The 12339-nt window shown below is 41.7% G+C and overlaps 1 protein-coding gene across 1 annotated transcript in view; it reads right to left on the bottom strand.

The window, feature by feature from the left end:
- Positions 1–4168: 4168 nt before the first annotated feature.
- The window catches only part of F13A1 (coagulation factor XIII A chain), a 157374-nt gene continuing 149203 nt past the window's right edge, over positions 4169–12339 (bottom strand). Inside the window, exons 14-15 of the mRNA XM_036998363.2 lie at positions 10676–10812; positions 4169–5883 (exon numbers count right to left, since the gene is read on the bottom strand). Coding sequence (XP_036854258.2) covers positions 5730–5883; positions 10676–10812 — 291 coding nt within the window. The 3' untranslated portion in view covers positions 4169–5729. The remainder of the gene's footprint in view (positions 5884–10675; positions 10813–12339) is intronic.

Below are 12339 nucleotides of genomic sequence, written 5' to 3'. Positions count from 1 at the left end.
TAGGTTTCAGGCCAATGTTCAGCCTACTAGTAACAGTGGACACAAATTTTGGGTTTGGGTATAACTCACATAAGAATACCTCACTTTATTATGTTTTATTTCACAGGGTTAGAGCTAAATCTTTGTAGACCTATATGCAACTCACGGCATTTTTTTGAATGTTCAAGAAAAAAAAATGGCATGTAGATTCATGACAGACTGTTTGACTGTTCCTTAGTTCTTCAGCTCATGGGGAAGCTGGGTTCTTTGGGATGGTAGAGGATCTGACATTTCCTTGAGGTTGTCAGTGGAATGGCCCTATTTCCTAAGTCTTTGTGAGAGAACAATGTCATCATCACTGTGCCGTATTTCTCATCTTCAGGTTATCCCTAATATCATCTAACCAAATCTTGATGGAGTTAAATCTGATAAAGTACCCAGAAAACCATACCTTTAAAGGCAGAGTTAAAGGAATTGGTGATAATTAAATTATCAGACTTGGGAATACATTAGAACTATTTAAATATACGGAAGAAGTTGAGTGGTAATGAATTATATATCTCCATATGTTTTCCAGAAAGAAAAGATGAAATTGAAAAACACTGAGCATTTCTTTAAAGCAAGAAGAGCCTTAATCAGTAAATTGCTCTCCTTTCTGAGATTGTTGGGCTAAGTCCTCTGGTTATATCCTACTGCATTACACACATCCTCAAATCTAGACGACCATTTTATCACATCTCATGATTTGGTGGGTCAGGAATTTAGGCAAGGCTTGGCAGAGTGATTCTGCTCTAATGTAGCATTGAGTGAAGTCACCTAGTGGTACTCACTGGTGGATGGGTCGGTCTGGAGTGCCCAAGATGGCTTCACTGTCATTTATGGGGCCTTGGAGGAGGTGGCTACAAGGGTGAGCTCAACTAGCATGGTTGACCAGAGCATTCACAGGTAGCTTCTCCAGTGTGGTAGTATCAAAAGTAGCTGAACTCCTACATGGAAGCTCAGGACTTCCACAGAGAGGATGTCAAGCGACAAGAAGTAAAAGCCACCGGTCTCCCAAGGTCTGGCTCTGAGAACTGGCAGTGCTATATCTACCACATTCTCTTGGTGGAAGCAGCTATAGAGCCTGCAAGGGGAGGGAAGGGAAGGTGGACCCCACTTCTCAGTGGGAGGAATGACAATGATTTTATGGTTATTTATAATCTACCACCTTAAGATAACAAATTCTAAATCTGATTATAACTTTTTTCATGATATACTTTCCCACTGTCAAAACTTTCTCAAACAAGAAAGAAGAGGAACAAGCCCTCTTTGTGTTATAGGCACTTGCTTTACTAATAGGAAATACTCATAAGGACCCCTTATGTTTGAATTATTTTCAGGGTTGCTGAAACATGCTTAGATGATTATTTAAGTTCTAGAACAGTGGCTAGTGTGAAAATTAATGGGAATTCATAAATTGTATCAGAATCAAGCTTCCCAAGTATCTTTAAAAAATGTCCATTGTCTTTGGAGCCAGAAAATGTTCAGCGTAACTCCTGGCAAGTGAGGTGAGCACAATTTCCTCATCACTTCTCCTGCAGCATTGGAGGTGCTATTTTTCTTCTCATTTATTCATGTGTTTGTTTTTATACAGTGATTTCACACACACACACAAGATGCTGTTTTTTTGTTCTTCTATAGAGATTTATGAAGGTAACATGGAGTCTCAGTGAGCTGAGGTACTGAGAACAGAAGGAAAAACCTGTCCCAAGGTGGGAAGGAGTGTCTCTAGAAGCAGTTGGCTCTCTTGGGTATTGAGTTGGAGAGCTTTGCCTTGAAGACGGAAGTGAGACTGTCACTAGGAGCAAGGTCCTGGGTCTTTAACAGTCCATGTCCATGGTAATTATTTGGCTGCTCAAACTTTAGCTTCTAGGAACTTGTCTGTCACACTTGTATCAGTTTCTGAAGTGGACAGTTCCCCTTGACATGCTATCCCTCCCCCTTTATCCACTTGGGCCCTAGTATACCACGTTTCCTATCCTTGAACCCAAATGTAGCCACACCCCCAATCTTATACCAGCTCACTGACCTGAGGTAGGCATTCCACCCCATACTCTCTTGGCCTTGTTCTTCCTTGACCCACCCATGGTTTTAAATTCTGTATCCAGTTTTTTTATTAGCAGCCACGACACAGCCCAGAAAGAATAACATCTGATTCCTGGAAGTGCTTCAACTCTGATCCATACCTGTATTTCTGTGGCTACAATCCTTGTAAATACCTTCTCATGAACGATCTCATGAGTTGCTCTCATGAATATAGAAACCCCATCTCACCATGCCATGCTAATTGCAGTTCCCCAGAAGGGCCATGTTCTTTCTCTTCACTGGGCTGTTACATGAGTTCTTCTCTGTCAAATGATCTCCAACTTACCTCTTACTTTTTTGGTCAAGATTCAACTTAAATCTTATCTCCATTATTTTTGGAGATATTGGGGAGGCTTTTTTAAGGAATTTTTTTCTCTTTATTCCATGGTACTCTGGGCATACCTTTATTAACATACCCATGCCCATGTGCCTCATCTGATTATATATCTGGTTCCCTTTGACTTGTATACTCTAACCGGGTAGGGACCATGGATTTGTCATCCTTGAATCTCTAGGCTCTGTTTGATGCCTAATGTTCAGTAATATTTGCTGAATTCGTGTTTACACCCACTAATGAATGAATGAGTGGATGGCTGGAATAAAGGATGGATAGACAGTGGGAGGGCTGGTTGTCTGGTGGGAGGAGGGCTGGATGGTAGAAGAGATGAATGAATGGGTGGTCGTGTTGGTTGACTATTAAGTTTATAATAACATTGGAAGGATGTTTGTAAATGATGACTTTACACCTGGAATTTTGTGAGTTTTGATTGCTGATGAATCTTGCACAAACTCCATTTCCTCCCACAATCCTATTATAAATTTGTACATATTTTTATTATTATACTGAAGCTCTTTGAAGAGTCTTGAAGTTGGTTTTAATTCAGCATTCTTAAAACTCTATTTAAAGAGTGTACAGCGAACTAGGGATTGATTTCACTACCGATTCCTACCCCAACCTTGATTTGCCATGATGCATGGCTTCCCAAGCCTTTTTAGGTTCTTTATCCACAGGGTGAAAATAATCATATTTACTTCATTTACAGGACTGATGAAGTGCAATTATTTGAAAAAAAACATATGTTTATATATATATATTTATGTATATATATATGTTTATATATATATATCTTTCATATCTATCAATCATCTGTTTACTTATCATCTATCATTTATCTGTATCTATTATCTATATCTATCTTCATCTGTCTATGTAATCTATCATCATTTATCTACCTTTTCTATTACTTGTCAGTCATTATTTTGTATGTGTTGTTATTAAGGTTTGTTTGACATATCCCCAGAAGGACATTGTGGAAATTTAAGTATTGGTACCCCTTTTAGTCTCTGAAGTTATAAACACAGATAAGGATTTATTCAGAAACATGGAGGATTAGCACAAGCAGGAACTAGAATTCTGTCTATACTGCTGAGATACATTGCTCATTACTACTGCTAAAATATGAGTTTTAGAGCCACAGCATTATTAAACAGTACAGAATGCTAGTTGTCAAAGAGTGTGGGCTGGCTCTAAGGCATGAAGAATAGATTTTAAGTGACAAGTCCAAATCAGTTAGTAATAATTGCCTGTAGTAATGTGTTGAGAAGTATTCTGAGGCTCTATCTGAGCTACAATTGTTACTGATGTCTGCATGAATATTGGATCTCCTGTACATTTTGCCATATATTTTCTGTCTCTGTTCTAAGACCAGAAAAGGTGTTCATATGATAGTCATTCACCCTGGTTTGTCCACTGATTCACCATATGATTCATGAAATAATTCATGAAAAAGTATCAGCAGAGATTTTGCAGTTTCTGGAAGTAGCTTTTGAACTGAATATGTAAACTTCCTACTTTGGTGAATGTGGCTAATAGAATGCAGTGTCAGCTGTGGGAAAGCTAACTATGAAATCATATTCATTAGAGGAATTTTCTTTCAATGGGAAATGCTTGTTTTCCCATCCAGGGTTGTTATCTGCTGCTAAGGAAGGGTGGTTTCTTGAGCAGTTTTGGTTAGGAGTGTGTTGTACTGAGTATTAAAAGTGTTCACTTGGGCACAGATGCAAATGCAATCAGACTGACTTTATTTTAAGCTTTGATTACATTCTAGTTAATAAGAATGTACTATGCTAAGCCAGTTTAACAGTTTTATACAATGCATTTTATTTCATAATTGAGTATTGGAAGACTTGGCAAATGCTGTGAGATTACTTAATAGAGTTAGGTATGATCCACCTGTGAAAGGGACCAGCTAACCTTCATGAATCCCTGGTGCTGAAGGCCCAGGAACAGTCTCAAAAGCTTAGAAATGTGCTTATGTAGATCAAAGAATTCCATTCTGGCTTTTCCTCCAGCTTCCTCTCCACTGTTCTTTTTTTTTTTTGGCTAAGAATCAGAATCTACTGACTTAAATCACCCCCTAAGCATATTAATCAATAATTTTGATCACAAATCAGCCTTGCAAATAAATATCCAAAGGTCCCTGTTGGAACCTCGGAGCAAAATACAAATGATGTCAATGTCCTCTGTCGTTTGGTCTGCACCAGCACTGGCTATTTGCAAGGCAGAGTCCATATTACTTAGCAACACCCGAGTGTCGAGTGCTGACATGAGGTCTCAACATGGGTGATGGGAAGGACAAGAGAGAATTAGTGGCTGCCTGTCTGGTCACTAAATTTACTAGCTTCTCCAACTTGTTGGGCTTATTCTGTCTCTAAAAACATACCTGGACCTGTGTCATTGTGCAAAGGAGATGATCCCAGAGACACAGATGAAGTATAATCGTTAATTAAAGAGACTAATTATTCATTTCACCTGTCCCAAGTCAGCCTCATTACTTTCTAGTACTGCAGCCCAGAAGGGGTTAAAGTAAGGGATACTGGTTCCTGCTGATCAAACCACAGTGTGATACTACCTATAAAATGCACCATAAAACTACATTATTTAATAGATCTGAGTATTGCACCTGCTTTCATATCTCCTCTTAGGTGATTAAGTTTCCCACAAATGCAATTTGTTAATATGGGGCCACATCTTCTCACAAGGTAAATCTGTGAAATTTGGCAGGCAGTCTCTTTGCTGCAGGTGCAAGATCAAAGACCTTTCCATGGCTTTGCCAAGAAGAAAAGTGATTTTATACTCAATTCCTGGGGAAAATATTCTCACACAGAGGGTAGAATCTGATTCTAAGAAAGTGGGACAGAATTATAGGACCCAAATCATATGCTTCCCTCCCTTTTGGGATTGTTACCCCCAAAAGGCAGAGTGGAGGATAAGAAACGTTGTTTAACATGAGGCCAGGTATTGCTAAGGGAAGTCCTCTGATATATGGATCTGTAGCCTTTTGCAGTGATAAATGATAACTTTTATATATATGAGCTATGAGAGCTTAATTAGAGCTTAATTAAAGCTAATACTCGAATCCTTTGGAAGGTGGAGCAATTAAAAACTAACTTCCATACTGAAAAATATGCCTTTGAAATACCTGGCATCACTGCTATGGGACCCTACCCAGTCCCATGTCTTCACACCTAAGTTAAAGCAAGAGCTGACTATTTTTGCATTAAACTTTGCTTAGCTGAGACTGCAAGGGGTCAAGTGACTGAGTCCATCTCAGTTCACTGTGCATTTACACAGAAGGTCGTCTTTGAATCTGCAAGTCCAGCTCGCCAAACACGTGTCTCAGGGAGTCACTGGTCAGGCTGGCTATCAGCTTTCGAGGGCCGGAGACCCATGGCCGAACCACCTCTTCCCATTGCACAGTGGAGTCGGGTCGGATTTCACTGAAAGGTTGGGAAAGAGAGGAAAGGTTTTACTCTCCAGAGTGGAAAATCCAGTTTTCTGTCTTGCTCAGGAAGCACTGAGAATCTCTGCCTGAGATACATACTCTCTTTCTTTCAGTTGACAGTGGGTAGAAGGCTGAAGGGTCTGGTTGGCTGATTCCACCAGTTACAACCCAAATAAGGTCCCTAGGTGAGGCTCTGCTGATGACAGTCCCATTAGTTCAAGGCTCCTTCCACTTGGGTGCATTGGCTGGCCTCCTAGTAGATGCAGTCCACCAAGCACGTGGAGGAGCTGGGCTGAGTCTCCCATCAGCCTCACGTTCTTTGGACTTTAGATTGTCCCCAAGCCTCCACATAGCCTTGGGTGTGTGACTGATGTACCTTGGCTCATTTTGGGGCATTCCAGTTCTCTCCTGGCATTAGATTCCTATCTAAATTCCCAGCTGCCTTTGCTGAGGTCCTGAAATTCTAATTAGATCTTGGGATAGACCTTTCCCAGGCCCAAGATCTAGAACATACCCTGCCTGCTGTCAACTGACTTTCTCCATACTCTAATTTGTAATCCTGTTTCAACCACCTGGTTGGGTCCTCCCACCCAGGTACCTTTCTGCTGCTTGTTTGTAGCCATCCTGATAATAGGGTTAGCCTTTATGGTCCTGGTGTTCTCCTCTTCCTCTGCAGCCCAAGACCTTTATGGCCAAGCCCACCTTGGAGGATGACTGAGGGGTTGCGGCACTTAGGCTTCTCCGGGGTGCTTCACATCTATCACCCATGCCAGCCTCAGGAGGAGATTATATGCAGGTTTTATATGTAGGATAGACACTATTGAAGTAGACACTATTCCACACACTTTATAGTTAGGAACACAGAAGTTTAAACAAGTGAAGCAACTTTTCCAAGATCTTACAGCTGTTCACGGGCAGAGATGAGATCTGGCCCCAAGTTCATCTGATTCCCAAATCCATGCTCTTTCTACTAGAAACCAAATTTCATACTGTATCCCCCAAGAAAATGCCTTTTCTGACCATTGTGCTTGCTTTTACACATGTCTGATTTCTCAAGCAGAACAGTGCCCTTTATTCAGGACTAAGAGCTTCCTGCAAGTGTTGTTCATGGAGGATTCCTGGCCTCCACTCTCCGACCCTCAGGGAGGGCCTGTCCTGGGTGACTGTGTGGAATTCTGATCACTGCTTTTCTGGGAGAGCAGGGAGATGAATGGAGACCACCGTGGCCTCATACAAAGACTTGTAGAAGACAGACACTATGGAGTATTGAATAGGGCATGCAGGGGGTGGTGCAAATTAATATTTGTAATGTACTTAGAATGTTGGCAAGATATGCTAAGAGCCAAGTATTAGGTTTGTGCTGTTGCTACTGTTATTATATTATTAGCACCATCATCTTTGTGGTGTTTGCTCCTCTTCCTGAACTCTGCAAAACAATTTAGGAAAGTAAGTTCTTCCTGCCTGTATGCAGAGAAATAGTTCTTTGTTCTTAATTTATAGTGACCAGTTCAATATGAATAGGTTTTGTGATATTTATTTCTCAGTAGCTGCGCTATTTTTGCCCTGATCCAGTCATTCTCTCCTCCCTGGATTCCCCAAGTGATCAATCAGAAATACTTTGCAAAATAGTCATCTTACTTAAGAATCTGGTCGAGGGCCATGACATGAAGGTAACTACCTCAAGCAGAAAATATAATCCCTGAGTTTTACTTCATTATTTGCTTTTACTCACAAACTCACCCCCATAATGATATTCATACATGTATCTCACACATGGATTCTCATGCATGTATATATACATGCCCGGTCATGAGTATCATACAAAGATACATATGCATACCTAAGTATGCATCTACTTGCAAACAAATGCAGAAAATGCATAGAGAAAGAGAGAAAAAAAATTACTTATCTTGCTTAGTGGAGTAATATTGGAATAATCCTATTTGCCTGGGGATACATGTTGTGATAAATGATTCTCAGTAAGGTGCTGAGTTATCACAATACTCTGGCCATTTATCATCTTGAATGCATGCAAGCAAATGGGATTAGTACTACAACAAACTGAAACTCTCTGTGGTTTGTCCTCCATGTGTCTAGCCCTCAGCTTCCATCCTACTTGAGAAACTCAAAATTTAAAAAAAACCCACAAAGCCAGGGAACTTTTCTTTTGAAATAACGTACTGAGCCTGATCATTTTTTAAAAAGAAAAATGAATGTGGAAGATGAATTATTTGATGAAGTATCGAGTGCAGAAACTTGAAAGCTGAGAGTCTGTGGGGTAGCACCGCCAAGCATCTGAGATAGGTTGGGGGTGGTTGGGAAGGAGCAGGAAGGCACACCTTCTCAGAGCAGAGTTGGCTCATACCCTGAGCAAGGAATGGGACACAGCACTGTTTTCCTTGTCTCTAGTTCAATTCCCTGCTTGCCAGCTCCCACCTCCCAGGCTCTCTGCTTTGAGCTGAAGACCCACCTGCTTTCTCTGTCCCTGGCAGGGTGTGGGTAGAAGGGTCGGTTGGTAATTCCCTTGATTACTCAAGATGTGTATCCTAAAGAGGAATACAGTCTTGTAAAGGATTCTGGCTCTACAGAATAGCCCTTTTCATGGGTCCAAGTTGTTACATGGATGCCACTCTTAGATCAGATCTTGGCAGCACTGGGTACACTGGAGTGCTTCTAATTATCAGGCAGTATGCATGTGGGTGCTGGCTGGCTCAAGTCTCAGTTGTGAAAGTGTGTGCTAGAGTTAGGAGGAGACAGAGAAAGTAGTGCTCTCTCCACAGTTCTAGTCTACTCCAGAAAATAAATATTTTCTCAAGTTCTTCACAAGTTTTGACAGTTGCTGAGAAATAAAGCTTCCCTTGGCTTGGAAAGATCCACCCTCTAGATCTGGATCCCCATAAGAGACTGAGGGCCCGGCTTTCTGTCTGTTACCTGCCTGCCATAGCCCAGTATGTGGGAAGTAACTACTAATAGTACCCCAAGGCAGAGTGTGGGTCGGGCATTTGCCTTGTGCCCACGCAGGGAGTGGCCTCTGCCATCCTTTCTGGTTTGTCCCACCTTCCTCTCAGATATTAACCATAAGCAATGCACCTGGATACTCAGCCTATTTTGAGCTCTGTACCTCCCAAATGGCAGGTCATTGCAGTGCGTGAGGATTAATCCTCTTACTGTATAGATTGCCTCTTTTCATGAGTTGGCTTGTAATCAAGGTGGAATTCTTGGCACAGCCAAAGTATAAAGGAAGAAGGAGGGCCTGGTGCCCTTGGATGAATCTTGTATGGTTACTATTTGAAAGGGAAAAATTGGATACAGCAGGGGGCTGTTCTGAAGAAGAAATGTGTTTCACTTTGCCTGAGTGATTCTTGCATCTGATTTAAGTGGGAATGTGTGAGAACGGGTGAGTTAGACTGTCGTTTCTGATGAAAGTGGGGCTATCACTGCTGACCTCTCCCTCTAGCTGAGGTTGACTTTTAATTTAATTCTCTTTTTTTCCCTGCAACTTTCCTATTAGCACAGGAAGGCAGTTATGTCTTGTGCTTGCATTTTATTAGAAGCTCTCAAATTATTTTCTCAGTTGTTTATTGCATTCACCAGCATCAGGCATCTCTTAAACGGTGGGATGCAGGAGCTGTCATTTGCAAGCCATGCAGAGAGCCTTTAGTGGAGAAATTGTTCCTTAAAGGTGCCCCAGGAGGGGTAAAGGAGGCCTTGTACTTGTCACAGATTTAGAGCAGGGAGGCTTCATAGAGGGTATTGGGGAAATTCTGGTGACTGGCCAGTTTCCAAAGCCCCTCCACCAACCTTTCTATGCCATAGAAGGTCACCCCGCAGGAAATATGCTAGATAGATTGATAGTGACGGGGACTTATTTGTGGTAGAAATGAAAGTAATAAGCCTCAAAGATTGGGATCCATTCTGGGTGTCACACTTAAGAGGGGCACTGACAAATAGGACTTACTTTGTGGGAGAGAGAGGGAGCTGAAACTACATTAGGAGGGAGAGGAATGAAGTCAGGGTAGGTCGAGACAAGACTCAGGATGATGTGACAGTTGTTCGAAAACATTTGCAGTTCAGCAGGTGGAAGAGAGATGGGCCTTATTCTGTGTTGGGTCCAGAAGAGAGTTACACTCGATATGTTCCACAGGTGGAGTTGTTTCCTAGTAATTAGAGCTGCCTGACCATGGAATGGGCTGCCTTGTTGGGTGACACTGTTTGTCAGTAGAAGTCACAGGAGCTGAGAAACGTGTGGCACAATCCAGTGGTGCCGGAGTAGAAGCAGCCGAGTTTCATTCGCATCACCACAGAACTGTGGGTAGTCACTGGTGCCCTGAATATGGAACCAAGTCTAGAACTCTTTAGATTCACGTTGATTCTACTGAAGGTAATACTTCTAGAGGGTGCTTGGGTTGGTGAAATCTGGGTGACAGTGTTGGAAAGAAAGGACCCATGGAAAGGACATCTTTCAAATAATCTCTGCCACACAGTGGGTACTCAATAAATAATAGAATTGATGGACAGAGAGGTAGTATGGCAAATGCTTGAACCTTGGGTTGTGGAATCCTGAGTCTGAACCTTGGCACTGCTCTTAGGGTGGTTTTAAGGCTTAAATGATGGAAGTGCTGGTCATACCAACCCTTTCTTTGTCCCATGCCTTGTAGAAATGGCTAGTAAGAAGGCAGCAGCTTCGCATGTGTGTTCATTGGGGATTGACACAAGTTTGGAAAAGATAGAGATAAAGCTGTCCACTCGCCCACATCACCTTCCCGCTTGTCCTGCCCCGTGCTTACCGGAACATCTTCCTCATTGGTTTCAACACTCCTGGACCGTCCAGGTATATCCAAACATTTTTTAGAGTTTCTTTTAAAGGATTGGTGAACTCAACTGTCACAACCATGTCAGAGCCAACCACCTTAGCACCACGGACCTGAGAAATAAATTGGGGGAGAATGTGGCTCGTTAGAGGCACAGAATACCTTTTTCTGCTCTCCTGTGTCCTTAACTATCTTCACTTTTGCTTCTGTTCTACAATATAGTAATTTTTTGGTAATGGCACCAGTATGATGAGACTACCTTACCGTTTTGACTGGGGGGATATCTATTGAGAACAAGATGGAAAATTACTAATGAGAATCATACTCTTTCCCTCATTATAGAAACCACCCTAATTAGGCCTAATGTGACCACCAGCTGCTCTCTGTCAGGAGGAAGTGGAAGCGCATTAGGTATAGCAACAGATTCCCATGGTAAGGGCAGCCAGATAAACTCTGCTTATGGATAGGGCTCAAGTTTCCTGCCAGGACATGGCGGATTCCTGAGTTCAAGAGGAAGAAGGTGCTCCAGCGGGCCTGTGCCTTCTCACTTTAAGGCACACTAGAAAGAAATATGTCCAAGGAGGGACTCCTAACAGTTGAACTTGAAGAAGAGGAATCTGCACACTAGAATAGACAGAAAGACTTTTCATCTGCAGCTATAACATCTGTGTCCAGGGGAGCATAAAGCCCCTTGTTAGTGAGTTGAGCCCTAACAACTCTCAGAAGTATCTGGTGTTTGGCAAAGCATCACATGAGACGGCCAGAGTTCAATGCCAGCTTCCACACTCGCTAGCAGTGAGGACTTAGGTGACTTACTCAACATTTTGAAACATTTTTGTCTCTAAAGCTGGACTGACATTCCTCTGGGGTAATCTGTATATAATGCTATTATTATTATTTGCTCTTTTGCTGTGCTTGAAATTATATGTTTTCCCTACACCAATGCAATGAGCTGGAAAGGGTCAGATCTTCTTATTTGTTTAGGAGATCTATATGCCAAATGGGTGGATGTATGGAAGCTCTAAGTATCTTGAGAACAAGATAATAATAATAGTTCTTCCTTTATAAGATGGGATAGAATGAGATAATGCATATAAAGCAGTTAACACACAGCATGGCATCTGGTAAAGGCTCTGTACATTGTAGCTCATGCTTTTTTGGAGTAGAGTTCCTCAGGGTTGTTTTATTCACCTTATATTTTAGCCCACTTTCAACTCCAATACCTAGCCAGTACTGAGAAAATGTTTGTTAAATTAGGTTGTCTGCCTAAACATGGAATTTATAGGTTGTCTGAGTTTTCTATATAACAACCCAGCCATTATTATACCCCATTTCCTTAAGCAGCATATAATACCAGAAAAATCATGTGGAAATGAGTCTTTCTTCCAAGAAGAAGACTCTGCCCAGAGAAGATTCTAGCTTTCTGACTTTAGTCAAGAACAAATCTTTATGACTTTACCTTCTAAGACATAGTTTGTGACTGCATTTATGCCTATGGGATTTTAAAAATCTAGAAGAAAAATGAAAATTGCAACCCGTTCTCCATGTTCATTACATATTCAAATTCTCATTTCCTAAGGCGAGATGGATGGAGAGCTGAGTTCAGAGGGATTGGGGTGGAGCAGGTGATGATCACAATG

Source organism: Manis javanica, chromosome 16, assembly GCF_040802235.1.
Source record: "Manis javanica isolate MJ-LG chromosome 16, MJ_LKY, whole genome shotgun sequence".
Lineage (NCBI taxonomy): Eukaryota > Metazoa > Chordata > Mammalia > Pholidota > Manidae > Manis > Manis javanica.
The sequence above is the reverse complement of the archived record's forward strand: the minus strand, read 5'-3'. Positions and strand labels throughout refer to the sequence as shown.